This window comes from Trachemys scripta, chromosome 9 (assembly GCF_013100865.1).
Source record: "Trachemys scripta elegans isolate TJP31775 chromosome 9, CAS_Tse_1.0, whole genome shotgun sequence".
In the NCBI taxonomy this organism is placed as follows: domain Eukaryota; kingdom Metazoa; phylum Chordata; order Testudines; family Emydidae; genus Trachemys; species Trachemys scripta.
In genome coordinates, this window is record NC_048306.1 from 30,594,425 (window position 1) to 30,610,566 (window position 16,142).

The following is a 16,142-nucleotide window of genomic DNA, read 5'->3' on the forward strand; positions in this document are numbered from 1 at the left end:
GTGCAAATTAAGGCAAGCACACGTTCCTTTGTCTAAGACATTCCTATTTGCTGATTTCTGTTTGGGCTGGGCTGTGGTGTTTGGAACATGTGTTAATAACAATATACAGGTAAATCTTATAACTTAAAATATTTGTGGCAACATTTTATGTAATCAGGATTATACTGACCAGCAAATTATGAGTTTTTAAATGATGCCTGAAAATGCATCCTTTGTATGAAGATTACAATAGTGTGTTGGTGTTAATACAGGGGAATATTCTGTCACACACACACACACACACACACACTATTTACAGTTTTGGGAAATAGCATATTTCTATACTAAAAAGATTTGATATTTTGGTAAACGGCCAAGTAATTATTGATTTTCAAAGGTCCAATAAAGAGAATATCATGAGGCCAATGTAGTTATTCATGCTGAAAATCTGCCCATTTTTAGAATACCAATCTACTGCATATCTACCTGAAATGTAGTGCTTTGTTGTATTTTCTTATCTAGTAACAGAAACTTGGATATCCTACAAACTCACTATCTTAAATCGCAAACCAGTTTGAAGACTGAATAATTTTTAAAAACACCTACAACTTTTATTGTCCTTGAATTTTAGCACCATATCACACAATATAGAAACCAGCCGTGTATATTTCATTACATGCATCATTACTCAACCTTTAACATTGAAATGGACACTTTATCAAAGGGAGTCACAGAGACAGCTGTACAATTCTGTAGTGAGCAGACATCTTATTACAGCTTTGTGATGTTTGTAGTAGAAGACTGTCAATACATCCCAACATCAAAACATAATGCAATGTGTTGCAATGCATTACATGACATGCATTGCCAGGATATCACTTCATAATTTTATGGCTTTCTGATTCTCTAATATTTTTACTCTCTTCATTTCGACCATGCTAGTTGGTCAGAATCAGGGGTTGTTCCTCTTTCCTTCCTAGTTTTGTAAAGGGTATGAGGGGGACCCTTGTCAGTCTGATCTGTAGGTCAGAATATGAAGCGCTGATCAAACTTTTGATTCCAACACTGCATGTAGGTTCCCAAAGAGCATAAGGTTCTACAGTTGCAGGCTGGATATCGATATTGCATATATTTCTTTTTAAAAAGACACACAGACTTGTAATTAGTTCCTCTATTAGTAAAGTTGCCTCCTTTATTATAATGGATGAGCTTCTAGTCATGTCAAAAGGAGTTTTGCCATTGACTTCAATGGGAGCAAGATTGTGGCTGTTCATATGAGTAAATAAAAACCTTTTAAAGATTTTATTTTCTTATATTTATATTATATATATATACACACATTATATTTTTTACATTATATATTCTTATATTTACATTATTTTGCATCAGATAATTTATTTGGACTATGACAAAGCTCAAATGAAAGATGGACCCAAAAAGTTAGATCTGTGATTTTGTTTCAGATATTAATTTGTATCCCATCTTTTATTATTTAAATGAGTATAGATCAATCTGTTTTATTTCTCAGTTACTAGCAGATCTTGAAAATAGCCCAATGTTCACACATGACCTTGAGTGTCAGAAACTTCTTATGGAAGCTATGAAGTATCATCTCCTACCGGAAAGAAGATCCATGATGCAGAGTCCTCGAACTAAACCTAGGAAGTCTACAGTGGGTGCACTTTATGCTGTGGGAGGCATGGATGCTACTAAAGGCAAGTTTGGAAGTTTTTTCAGTTATTTTAGGAACACCCAGATAATAAATGACAACGCAGTTATAGGGTTATTAGAAAGTTTCTAAACACAGAAATTTAGGGATGAAAGAATAAAAGATCCGCTCACTCTGTTCTCTGCCTTCTAGCAGGAAGACCCACAGTTGTAAGTAGTAGATTAACATCTCAAAGTTTAGACTTCAGGTTCATTTCAGAGGAGCACTCAAAAATTTAGAGGTTTATAGCAGAATTTTTCTGAAAAAACAATGAGAAGAAAATTACACTATTTCCTACATGTGGCCAGTTTGGAAATACAGTGAAACAATCTTTTGTATATTGTTCTGGAACTTCGAGCTCCAGTCTCGACCAAATCCTGAAAGGTGAGAGGGAAAAATTAAAAAAAAAAACCCTCAATATTATTGGACCATTTAAAAAGTATCATTTCATTACTGCTTCTAAACAAAGCAAATCCTATCTTTAAAGTAAGAGAACCTTTCATTAGATCCCTTTAAGGTGCAACAAACCCTTTTCTTCCAACCAGCCGGACAAAAACCCAAAGCATACAGGGTTCTCACACCTGAAGTCATGTTCAGTCACTATGGCATGTACACAACCAAAAAAAAAAAAAAAAAAAAAAAAATCAAGGAAATATCACTTAGCAGTTTCTTTTCACAGTCTGCATCCTATTCTTTAATGATTTACTATGAATTATACATAGAAATGTCATTCAACAGAATTCTGTGACTAAGCCTTTTCAAACTACTAAAAAGAGGCCAGAAGTACAGGTTCATGTGAACTGTAATACTTATGTCTGTCCCTTTAAAAATGGAATACTTCATACATTAGGGAACATGCTAATTAATGTTCAGCAAACCTTACCCTCACATCTACAGTGCATGAGCTTGGAAATACAATTATTCCAAAATGTCATAGGGCTACGTCACAGAGCTCCCACTCTTCAGAAAATAAGCAGCACGATAGGATGTTATAATTAGTTTCAAGACTAATGATTCGCTCCTTTGCTGCACGTAACGAATATTAATAGCATTTCAAGACAGTTGCCCATTCCACTTTTAGGTTTTAAAAGTATTACATATACTGAGTGAGTTCCTTTAAAATTACAGCTCACCTCCTAAACATCAAATATCCATAACAGCTAGCGTTATGAAGAGCAAGAAAAATGGTTAGCATGATTGATTTGTGTTTCCTGAAGAGTCTGAAATAATTGCAACTCTACAGTCTTTTAAATGTGAAACATACATGATGGTAACTATCACTAGATAAAGGAAAGAAACCGAGGCTCTTTCCTGAAGTCAGTTTCATCAAACAAAATTATATTGTAATGGCTGGATTTATATCTGTGTTTTGGTGAACAATATTAAGCATTAATGAACTGTGTAAATCATCTGCTACTAAGAACTGGAAGCTTAAAGATAAACTAGTTTCTCTCCCCACCTCCCATCAAAAGAAAAAAAATTCCAATTTGTTTTCCAAGCAAGTACTATAAAAAGAAAGGACATTTTTAATGAACATGTGTACTTCCCATCAGTGACTCTTTTTACTCATTATCTTGGAAAGAATCCATTTGTTTGAACTTTCGCCTTTTGATGGTTAGGAAGTCAGTACTTCCCCACTTTCCCATGACAGCTCTGACTCACATCTTGAGCCTGCATTGGATTTGTAAGATAAAATCAACACCTAACTACTGTACACTACTACGACAACATGGAATGGGAGTAAATTGTCACCTCTGCCAATAATGCACTTCTGTTAGGAGAACAAAACAAAAAAAACCCCAACCCCCTCACCCCCACCAAAAATTTAAAAAATAAAAAATAAAAACAACCTATGGTACCAGGCATACCTAGTACCATTCATATTTATCAGAGGATATCATGACACAGCTTAAAGAAAGATCAAAAGTAGGCTTATTTGCTGAAATTTTCAGAGGCACCTAGGTTCCCAAATCCATTGAATTTGAATGGGTGTTGGGTGCTTAACTCCTGTAGGCTCCTCTGAAAATTACAGCTGGTATGCAGATACACTTTACATAGTTAATATAATTTCACCTACTTTTAAAATTAGTGGGTTGAATGTTTCTTTAAATCTTTTGAAATAATCAGACTGGAGGACTTTGGGAAAGCTCACCCATTAGGAGAGCGGAACAAACGGGTAGGGGTCAAAGAAATGAGTAGTAAATAGGCAAACAAAATGAAGAGAGCAGTGAAAGAGGTAGTGAAAGAGATATACAAATTCAGAATAAAAGGAGAGATTAGGGAAGATGAAGAATGTTTAAAACTAGGAAAATGGAAAAGATCAGAAGGGAAAGAGGGAGAAGCCAAAATATAAAAAAACAAAACATTTAAAAATGTTATTTTAAACTTCTTGATCTTGTTAGTTCCATTGTCCTGCTATTCCTCCAATGTATTTGGATCAGTATTTCCAGATGGTCTGGTAGGCAGCAATGCTTTCCATGGTGTTCATCAGAGCAGTAGGGATTAGTCAGATTAATTTCAAGAGTCACTGGATTTTGAAAAGCATGCAACAGCCACCAGAAGGAGATAAAAAGAGAACATTAGATATTGTTCTGGTTATTTCAGTACACTTAACAAGCACAGTGGTGGAGTCACTCCCAACTGGATTTGTGAGAGTACTATGCAGTAAATTCTAAACCTTCTTTCCAGTTTCTTCCTGCTGTTGTGTTGGTGCCATAAACCATACTTTAATTGCTAATTACAGCTCTGTGGTACTTGCCTTCACTTCTATCAAAATTAGTAGATTTTATTCACATTAGGGGACAGGCAGAAAATCAATTTGCTTTTTCCATATGGTTGCCTTCAGGACCATGTGAATGAATCCACCCAATCATGCTAGAAGGGAGCTTTGGACTCATAGGTATGATTAACAATTGCCTCCTGCCTACCTTAGTTATTGGGCAGTGGCCTCCCTGATGTGTTAGATCAGCACTTATGGAAGCAACAGCAGCTACTGAATGACTGACAGGAGCCATTGCTTTGAAAAGGGTACATTTTGACTGGCATGGAGTCAGGGTCCTAATAATAGAGGTAGAAAGGAATCTTTCACTAAAAGCATTACAAAAAACACAGCAATGTAAAAAGAAAAAGTGAAAATACAGGTCAGGTATTATTGCAGATTTGGGATTATTTCAAGGCCATGATGTGGTTGAAATTCGTGGTAACTAGCAGTGTGCAAGCACATCATTTTACCTTGTGTGTTTTTAATAAAGTAAAACGTACATCATAAACGTTGTTCTGGATGCACATGCAGGATTCATATACATTCATAAATATATTAAAGGGCAGATATTTAAACATGGCATCTGCAATTTTTCTTATGGTTGTGACAATTTAAGTACAAATATTGCTAGGCACCACAGTGCCCCTAGAGATCATACTCATAAGGAAATGAAAAGAAGAGAACCTCATAATACTTGAGTAACTCATCAATTTAACAACTTTGCAAAATTAACTATAGCCAAAACATTTGTTTACATCTAATCCTGAAGTCTCTAGTGCTTGATTTACTTTCATATGCCTGACAAAGCTATACCAATGCATTTAATGTGGCTGTCTCAGTAAGTCCACAATTTTCAACCTAAGAACTAGATCTCAATTAGAGTCAATGCACAGTATTGTCAAAGCCTTCAAATTTCGTAATGGTATTTGTGAGGGGGGATGGGGTGGGGGTGGAGAGGGTGTTGGAATAGAAATTACTGAATGTTAAACACTAAGTACCATCTGCTATTTAAAGTTTTGATAATTATGCTTTTAACAGGTACCACTACAATTGAGAAATATGACCTTAGGACAAACAGTTGGATACAAATTGGTACCATGAATGGTAGACGATTGCAGTTTGGAGTAGCAGTAATTGACAACAAGCTCTATATTGTGGGAGGAAGAGATGGCCTGAAAACCTCTAATACAGTTGAATGTTTCAATCCAGCTACCAAAGTTTGGACTATAATGCCTCCTATGTCAACTCACAGACACGGCTTAGGTAAGAGTTAGAGTTACTGTACAATATACATTGCACCACATTTACAGATTAATACTGGTTTTAAGGATGATAATTGTAAATGTTAACTGTTGCCATAATTTTTAAAAATATTTACCAATAGAAAGCAGTGGTTTATTCAGGATATTTTTCAAATCCAGCTACTTTCCCACTGCTATAAAATCCTTCCTTGTTATTATCCTAACAAACTTGCCCTGGCCTTTCAATGCTAATTTTGCTCTGAACATTTGCAAAAATATATACAAAGGTAAAAGTAACAAATTAGTAGGAAAATCTAAAATCCCATTGACAATCTAAGGGATCTATTTGCAATACACAATGGACTTTGCAGATGCCATTGACTTCAATTAGCATTGGGAGTGCTCAGCACATCTGAAAAGAAGGAGCTAAACCACTGGCAAATATATTTAATTAAATATAAGTGTGCAAAGACTAATATATTTACAAACACTTACATCCTATAGTCAACACACTTTACAACACCCAATGAATTTGTCCTTTCAATTCTATTGAGAAAAATATTCTTCTATTTTACCTTCTCCCATTGAGAGAAAGCTTATACAACTTAATATGCCTTCAGACTATATCCCTCTATACATCTTTAATGACTATGTGAAATCAACAGTAATCATACAATTGTGTATTCCCATTACAGAACAACAAAAACAGGGACAATTTTAAGGCGGGGTGGGCAATATAAGCAGGATTTTAAAAGGTAGAAAATCCTTTGTAGAAAATTGTAGCATGTGAATTGAGAGGGACACAATTCTAGAAACATGTATTTCATGAAAATCTTTGAGCTGTTCACGAAGATAATCATTACAGTAAACACAATAAGAATAATAATTTAAAAAGTCAAATGACTGATGACATTAGATTCATAACCATTCAAGCAGATTTCATGGCATGTATTACCTTTCCACCAAGTACTCTGTAATGACAACACAGCTTAAAGTGCTCTTTCAAGTCTGTCAACTTCGCAACTATTTGCTTTGATAAGACAAGCAGGAGCTATATATATATATATATATATATATATATATATATATATATTTTACATAAAACAGGTGAAATCCTAGCCACAATTAAATCTATGGGAATTTTACTGTTGACTTCAATTGGGCAGGATTCACCCAATATATAGACTATTATGTTAAAAACCAAATGCTTAAAGTTAGGTTCCTAAATCATCCTGATTTTCAAAGCTGTCTTGAACCTATAGTTCCTAGTAGCTTCAGTTAGATTTTGTGTCTTTGAAAATCAGACCATTTATATTTAGGTCTGTAAATATGGATTTAAAAGCCTAACTTTAAGCATCCAGATTCAAATGAAGCAAACAAAAACTAAACATACTATAAAGCATTCTCAACAATATGAAGGAAAAGGAAATGAGAAAACTCAAAGGCTTCATAGAAGCTGAATGAACTTGTTCCTGTACCTAAATGCACAGCATCAAATGCAAAGCTTATGTGCAACTTCTAAACATATTAATAAATACTACTACTACTAACCTGAAGGGTTCAGTACAAATGGAAATGGCCAACCCTGAAGCGGGAAGTGTCCATATTAAAACTGCTTCCCTGTTTATCTTGGAGTTAAAATCTGTGTTTTCCCAGCAGAAAAACTATATTTGGATAAAATGTGTGTGACTTTCATTCTGCTCAGTGTCATGTAGATTTTATATGAGGTGATTTTTCTGTAAAGACATTTTTAGAGAAATGAAAAGCCATAACAGGCAATGAATATTAGTTACTGAAATGTTCAGATGTCAGACTTATCTAATTTTGTCTCTAATTCTATTTTTCAAAGGCGTAGCAATGCTTGAAGGACCAATGTATGCTGTTGGCGGTCATGATGGATGGAGTTATCTTAATACAGTAGAAAGATGGGACCCCCAGGCACGGCAATGGAATTACGTTGCTAGCATGTCAACTCCTAGAAGCACAGTGGGGGTTGCAGCATTAAATAGCAAGTATGTAAACAGACAAGCTGAAGGACTGGGGGTGGGTTGGAAGGTTATTTACTTACTTTTGCTCAGATATGTGGTGTGACAATTTACTTCCAATATTTAATAACTTCTTCTCTGAAGAGAACTTAAGATTGTATAATAACAGAAAGACATATCATCCCAGATCACACAACCTCAAAAATTATTGTGCTAAATATCCTTTCAAAGTTTCCCTTCATAAATTGTATCTTTATGGTATTTTAGCTATTCATAGTTACACTAATTTGAAATGATACCACAGTCATTTCAGAATTTTAGATTTTGGTCTTTTGATCTATTAGCTTTTTAAGAAATGTTTTCATTTTACTTCTACCTTCTAAAATCAGCAACAGAGTGCTGATACAATGTCTAGAAGGAGCCACAAGCTGAAAGCAATACTTGCCCACCAAGTAAATAACCATTGTAAACCTAAACCCCACCACCCCCTTCACTAGCAAGTCCGAAATAAGAATAGAACAAGAAACAAAGGGAAAAAATACTCAGTACAGAGAGAAGGAAGGAAAAGTTTTAATCATCAGGTTTGAAATAATTTATCTCCCCAGAACCATAGTTTTTAATCTTGTCAGTGTTTATATGGCCTTTCTTCCATCTAATCTAGACAAATTGAGTTCCATGCGGTTTATTGTTCCTGGGTCTTTCAGATGAGAATTGAAAATGGATGTTCAGAGACACTACAGATCCCCAGTAACTTTGCACAAAAGTAGACATTCTATCCATGCATCTTGGGCTAAAAATTGCCCCTCCTCCCAGTATTGTGTAGTGAGCCACACTTTATTTTCTTCTATTTTCCAATTTAATAAGGGGCTGCAGCATTTCAGCATTGGTGGAGCAATTCCTAAATCGGTATACAATAGGATCAATTTTATCCTCCATTCCCCACACACCAGTCAGGAAGCAAATTGGAAAACCAGCTGCTTTTGGAGAGAGGGGTTTCATTCTATGAAAGCCTCTAGTTATGATGTTATGTGGGGCATGGATGAGCATGAAAAGGTCCCCTAGTTCACACCCCTCTGCATCCCATGTTGCCAAATCCATTTATATAGCTTTCAAATTCAAGCAAAATTATAACCCTAAATATGCAACGGCAGAATGAAGCTGGCAAATGACCTTAAGAGTTTAATATATATGTTTACTCAGAACATTTAGAGAAGCAGAACTAGCTATTCAAGCCCATTTTATCACAGAGGAAATACCTTGCAGACATCCTCAGTATAAATTTTACAAGAAACTCCTTAGTGTCTTCTACATTGATATGCAGGAAATCCCTTTGCTAAAGAGGAAATCCAGCCCCATGATGTCTCAGGCCTAAAGCAATCCTGAAACAGGCTGCCTGGCTCCAACCTGACCTAATTTATGTCTGTTAGTTTTGTGAGGCAATCTACTGCACAACAGGGGATATGAGGAGTTAAACTATGTTTCATTTAGCTCCTACTAATGCCCTCCAACTTGGTGAAAGGCTTCCATGTAGACTTTTAAAGACCATCTCCTTTGTTTCCCCAGGATCTATTGTTTTAAAGCAGTGGTACTGAAATTAGAATATTTGACCATCAATTATTAACCACACCAGAAAACATTTTAATGGAGTTTCAATACACACAATGTGTTTTGCCCAAGGAAACACCTAGGAACAATACAAGTTTATAATGGTATTTGGTCTTTCCCCTCAGAAAAAGGGAGAGGTTAATCGAATATTTAATTTTTAAAACATGCCCATCATATTGTGCCTGCATATATTCTTACATTAAGAAAAAATATCCTTCGGGTATATACCTCCTCAGCCAAAACAACTGTGTAAGGAGGTGAGCTTTACCCATTGCCTGAATTCAAAAACTCGAGCTTTGAAGGGTCCAACCAATGAAGAGTGTGCCAGAGTCAAATAAACTGCCACGAGCATACAAATGTTAAAATTTAGGTGCTGAGAGTAAGAAGTTTGGTTTAAACAAACATTTCCTGACCAGCTCTAGTGAGACTATATCATCTGATTTCACCTGTAAAGATGGTTTTCATGGAGATAGATGATGATTTCTCTGGAGTGTAGGATAAACATCATGCAAGGTTTGAAAGATCAACATGACCTTGAAGAACTACATCTAAAAGTGAATAGGACACTCAGTCTTTCAAGCACACATTCAATTTTCCCCATTCAGGTACTATTAAATACACTGCTCCCTTCTGCACTAGCTATAATGTCTGAGCAATCTGTAAGTAGCAACTGAACAAGTCTAATCTGGAACCGAAAGCAACATGGATAACAGATAAGGTTCATATCTGAAATAAATTCTCACACTAATCACCATCAAGCCACTGCAGCTGCCTGGGAGCAACCCCCAAGAAACAGTGGGAAATCTAGAATGGCCCCAAGGTTTATAAAAGTTATTGAAAAAAGGCTGAAAAATATCCTGAGTCATGGAGCAAGCACCATCCTCACCATATTCTCTCTGCTCCCAACCAGTCAGCATCATTGGTGTTTTACCTGGATTGAACTTCAGTCAGATCATTTTAATCCAGGTCCTAATGTTAGCCAGGCACTGGAAAAAACAAAAGATACCATACTGTTAAAAGGAAAATGTCATCTCAATATTAACGGCAAGACAGTGCAAACTATGTAACTATGTCCTCCAATAGCTTCACACAAGTTTAATAGAAAGGATGGATATAACAGGTCCCTGCTGAAATCTACCTTGAGGTCTTTCAGACACGGGGAATGATGTGTCTAATAATTTAACTGATATAAGATTGTTTATTAAAGTTTTAAATTGTTAATGGAATAACATTGTTTAACAATGCCTTTTTTAACAAGTCAACCATCCAAAAACAAACATTTGTAGCATCTGTAGGAAAACAGTATTATTTTTAAGACTACCTGTTTCCTGTTTTGTCTCTTCAGATTATGTTTAATGAATAGCTCATGTGAAAAGGCTCTGTAATCTTATTTTTCTTTCCTATACTACTTAAAATACTTAATAGTGAGACATGCAAAAATATGGTAGCATTCTTTTCCTTTGAGATTAGAATCATATTCTCCAAAAAACACTATGGAAAAAGAACTCCGGTGTATAGTTAGTTCCAAATTTCAGTCTGTGATATTATTTTAAAGCATTTTAAATGAGACTAAACAAATAAGATCAAATGAATGAGGGAAGACAGAACATATGTTTACAACACTGTGTTATCCTTATGTGGATTATTATAGATTATATGCTGTTGGTGGACGAGACGGCAGCTCCTGCTTAAAATCCATGGAATGCTTTGATCCTCATACTAACAAATGGAGTATGTGTGCTGCAATGTCTAAGAGGCGAGGCGGTGTTGGTGTTGCAACATACAATGGATTTTTATATGCAGTGGGAGGTCATGACGCACCAGCTTCCAACCACTGTTCTAGACTTTCTGATTGTGTGGAAAGGTAAGGATTTTTATTTTTTTATATCTCTGGAAACAAATTTACTTACAGTACCACAAACAAATCCCTGAGCTTGGAACATTACATTTGCAAAATATATTACAAAAGTAAATTTATAATAATGTTAAGGTTCTGATTTAGCTGGCAGAAGTAAGGAAATTCATACCCAGGGAAAATGCTCTACCCTGCATTCACATTATTAGGTGTAGGTGTTTTATAAAATATATGGCTACAGACAATCTATTTTAAGTATTTAGCTGTATAATGAAATGGTCAGAGTTATTTATTTAGTAAGCAGAACCAAACACTATAGATGAATTTAAATTGATTTTTTTGGGGAGGCTGGGGTTCATATAGAACACAAATTAAAAGAACCTAAAAGTTTGGGTTTCTGTATCCAGCAGGAGCAGAATCCGGCAAGGTTTTATCAGTCCTACTGATGTGTTACTTCTAGAAGGGCAATTGAATGAATTATATTTTCACCAAACCCCTAGGTTGCATGTACAAACTATCATGACTAATGGAGGACTCGTTCATCCCTTTACAAAGCTGTTTCAGAAGCACATTAAGCTTGATCACATTTGGCATATTCCCTCCCTAAATTACTGTTCTTCAAAAGTCAGCTTCATCCCTATCCAGATACCAAACATGAAGCCTATGCACCATTTAAGTCCCACTTAAAACCTCAAAGCCATGAGCTAAATATGAATAGCAACAAGATATTACAAGATAGTTGGGTTTGTATGCATTTATTGAAAAAAAAGCTTTCAAATTAACCTTTTTTATGCAAAGATTTTTAAATGAACCTTATTTAAGCATATTTCCATAGATGCTACCAGCAGATGTACAGAGTCTCAGAAAAATGCATACACTGGACACATCTTTTTAAGAACAATAATATTGTTACGTTATGTGCTAACCCACCCGCCCCTATCTCAGTTTGCAATATGAATTAGGATAAGAGTATGCTCATACCCTGCTTAAACAGTGACTTTTCTGGACATTTAGTTAGCAGTATTGGCAGTATGTACAAAGAACTGTTGGGAGTCTCCTGCAGTGTGATGCTTTGAGAAAGGCCAGGGAAACACTGGTGAACATGAAAAACACCAGAGGGGATAGACAGAATGGTTAAATTCTGCTTTCAGTTATAGTGGTGTAAATCTGGAATAACTTAACTCCAGGGGAATTGATATTTATACCAGTGTATCCTGAAGTGATTGTATAGGCAGTAGCAAACTGAAAACTCATGTTAAATTTACTGTATGTATTTTGAGTTGCCAACTTTCATAAAGATACATATTTGAATGAAAATAAATATTACCTACATGAGAAATGTTTCAGGTTTGCAATGAAGTTTACTTTAAATGTTAACTCTGGCTTGAAATAGTGGCTGCATGCTTTATGAGCAAAGGGGAAGAAAAATACATTGAAATCTGCTTATCTGATTAAGCTACTGTCACAATATTATTGCCACAAACTTCACATTATACTGCATGAAATAATTGCATCTAAGATGATAGGAGAATAGACAGGTTGTGACTATATCCTGTAAAATGAGAAAAGATTGTGTGTGTGTGCTTGAAGAGTCCTCTAGTGGCTAAATAAATATTAAACCATTTTACTTTTGTCTCTCTCTGCTGGTAACTGTAATTGTCCATGAATTGGTTCATTTTCTTCTGTATTATAGTTCATCTGAGTTGTTTAGAATTTAAAAATGCAATAATCATTATCTTACCTGTGACCAATTATTTTTCTAATCACTGTCATAAAATATCCTAGATATGATCCTAAAACTGACACCTGGACAACAGTGGCACCTTTAAGTGTACCACGGGATGCTGTTGGCGTCTGTCCTCTTGGGGACAGATTATATGCAATAGGAGGCTATGATGGACATAGTTACCTGGACACTGTGGAGTCATATGATGCACAAAATAATGAATGGACAGAGGTAATGTCATATAAATATATTAAAAACTTGACACGACACTAATTATTACAGGGACAACAGAGGTGAGTACATTAAAAACCTAAATAATAATTTACATATGCTGTACATTGGGACATAGAAAATCAGGATAATACTTTGCGTATGTATAAAATATTGGTAGTGCCTCATATCTGACATTAAGTTAATTCCCAAACAAAAACTATATTAAAATGGAATTAACACTGAGAGTATACGTTAATAATTTATAGTAACACACTATAGGGATATAATAATCTCAAAAGCAAGCAAATTCAGGAAATTCAGAGATAATGTTAACCTTAAAAGAAATCCAAGCATGTTAATGTTTGGTAGTCCACAAACAAAACACTCAAACAACTTTTACGTTGCTCTGTAGTGATGCTGTGCAATGAGCATACAATTATGATTAATGTTTATTAGCATTTGTGGTCCCAGATTAGATAAAGCTGATTTTTAAAGACAAGTGAGATTGTTTAAATGTTCTGTAAGGTATAAACAAATTCACACTTTTTTTAAGCTTCAATGCTTTTCTAAAATTTCCTCAACAGTGGGTTCTGATCACATTTATAATGGGGCCAAGGCCAGGATATGCTCTGTTGAACATAAGACTATTACTGAGATGTATTTGATCAAATGTTAAATACAATCCCCCCTTCCCAAGCCATTGGATGCCCAGCCATTTTCAGAGTCTGATAAGCAGAACACCTTAAGTATATAGTATACTGTTTGATTGCAGTTACAATTTAGCTGTATTGCACAACTAAATATTGTGTACTGTAGCTATACAAATTTATACAATTCTAATGTGCTGTAATAATCTACAAGATTTTGGAACATACAAGAAAAAGGAAAAAATTTGATAACATGTGAATACAAAGGCAGCTTTAATCAATGAAGACTATTTGCTCCTAATATAATGTATCAACCACAGTGAAAGTAGAAGTGAAAGGTGAAAGCAAATACTGTCACTTTATAATAAACCTACTGATTCTTTCAGTTCTCTCTTTCTTCCTAAAAATTAAGTTTCACATAGATTCATCCCGTTTGGTGGAATTTTACATGTTGATCAAAATACTGATATTTGCATACATTTAGTATTGCCTTGACTAATGTTTGTCACCACTGCCCTCTACTGGCAGGTATTTTAAGATGTACTCAACTTTATGATTTATAGACCAATGGCTCTCAAACTTTCCAGACTACTGTATCCCTTTCAGGAGTCTGATTTTTCTTGTGTAGTTTCACCTCACTTAAACTACTTGCTTACAAAAATCAGACAAATACACAAAAAAGTGTCACAGCATGCTATTATTGAAAAATTGCTTACTATCTTATTTTTACCATATAGTTATGAAATAAATCAATTGGAATATAAACATTAAACTTACATTACAGTGTTTAATATATAGAGCAGTATAGACAAGTCATTATCTGTGTGAAGTTTGAGTTTGTACTGAATTTATGTAGCCTGTTGTAAAACTAGGCAAATATCTAGATGAGTTGATATATCCCCTGGAGAACCTCTATGTACCCCCAAGGGTACACATACAGCTGATTGAGAACCAGTGTTCTAGACCATCTGCTATTATTTATAGTTGTCGGAGATTGTCCTGTAGCTAGCATGTCCCGTGCTTTTGGTGCACAAGAAACTGAGTTTGCTCTCCACTAACTAAAAAGTCCCATATGGCCATGAAATCATGACAGCTTTCATTAAAATTCTGCTAACAGCAAGCATTGCATTTAAAACAAAATCACTCTTTTGCATAGTTCTGTTTAAACATATTTAATTATTTTACATATACTAGAAAAAACAATTGCTTTCCTTTGAGTGACAGATTACATGAAGTTAACTAAGCAAAGAAATGTGTTTCCTCCTTTTAGGAAGTGCCTGTCAATATTGGAAGAGCTGGAGCTTGTGTTGTTGTGGTGAAATTGCCATGATGGATGTCCCTGGTGTGAAATAAACCCCGAGTTCAGTTCCATAAAAACCATGTGACAGGAGGAGAAGAAACAAGTTCCAGAACATAATACAAACTAGATACCGTATATACTCTTCATAATCCGAATATTTTTGGTAAAAAAGTGACGCATCAAAGAGCGGGGATTGGCTTATAAACCACAAAATTTGATGATTTTAAACTCTGTGGAATCACTGAATTGAATATCTAAAACATTGTCGTTTTGTTTACCTGCAGCGTCTGCAGGCCACAGGGAGCTGAGGGGCTCCATGCCTGCAGACGCTTTAAGTAAACAAAACATCCCGCCAGCGGCTTACCCTGACAGGCTGGGAGCCAAAGTTTGCCAATCCATTTATTGATGTCAATACTGCAGCCTTTTAAAGTTGCAAAGAGTTTGTTTAGTGGACTAGATTGGCTTGAAAGGAATACTAAAAGAGCAGTGCTGCAGGTCTGCATGACATTTGACCCATGCATTTCACAAAAGGCTAGCCTTACAAGCCAATCAGAAAAATACAATGAATGATAGTACTATAGCACTGGTGTCAGTCTGTTACTGTGTAATTTGATTTCTTCATGCATTTCTACCAATGGACCTCTTGGAGCATCTGCAGGCATGGAGCCCCTCAGCTCCCAGTGTCCGTGGTTTGCCATTCCCAGACACTTCCCTCAGCTCGCATTGTCTGGGAACGGCAGACCGCGGACACTGGGAGCTGAGGGGCTCCGTTCCTGCAGATGCTCCAGATAAACAAAATGTCTAGGCCCACTAGTGGCTTACCCTAATGGGCCAGGAGCCAAAGTTTGCCAACCCCTGAAATACAGGGTCGGCTTATGAAAGGGTCATATAGTTTTTGCTATTTTGACCTAACCATCTTTGGGGGGAGGGGGGCAAGCTTATAAATGAACGGGCTAATGAACGAGTATATACGGTACATTCTCACAGCTCTCTACTGGAGGAAGACTCAAATTTGAGCCATTATGTGGTTTGAGCACAAAACTGAAGTTTATCGCCATTGCACAGACAGGTTTTTGCAAAACATGGATCATATGCAAGTATCAATATTGGTTACACTTGATA

At 35.7% G+C, this 16,142-nt stretch overlaps 1 protein-coding gene across 2 annotated transcripts in view; it reads left to right on the forward strand.

Moving 5' to 3' along the window:
- The window catches only part of KLHL4 (kelch like family member 4), an 87,616-nt gene extending 72,370 nt beyond the window's left edge, over window positions 1-15,246 (forward strand). For both annotated transcript variants that reach the window (XM_034782096.1, XM_034782097.1), the window contains exons 6-11: window positions 1,508-1,694; window positions 5,487-5,711; window positions 7,539-7,701; window positions 10,931-11,143; window positions 12,920-13,091; window positions 14,991-15,246. In XM_034782096.1, the coding sequence (XP_034637987.1) occupies window positions 1,508-1,694; window positions 5,487-5,711; window positions 7,539-7,701; window positions 10,931-11,143; window positions 12,920-13,091; window positions 14,991-15,050 (1,020 nt within the window). In that variant the 3' untranslated portion in view covers window positions 15,051-15,246. The remainder of the gene's footprint in view (window positions 1-1,507; window positions 1,695-5,486; window positions 5,712-7,538; window positions 7,702-10,930; window positions 11,144-12,919; window positions 13,092-14,990) is intronic.
- Window positions 15,247-16,142: the final 896 nt, after the last annotated feature.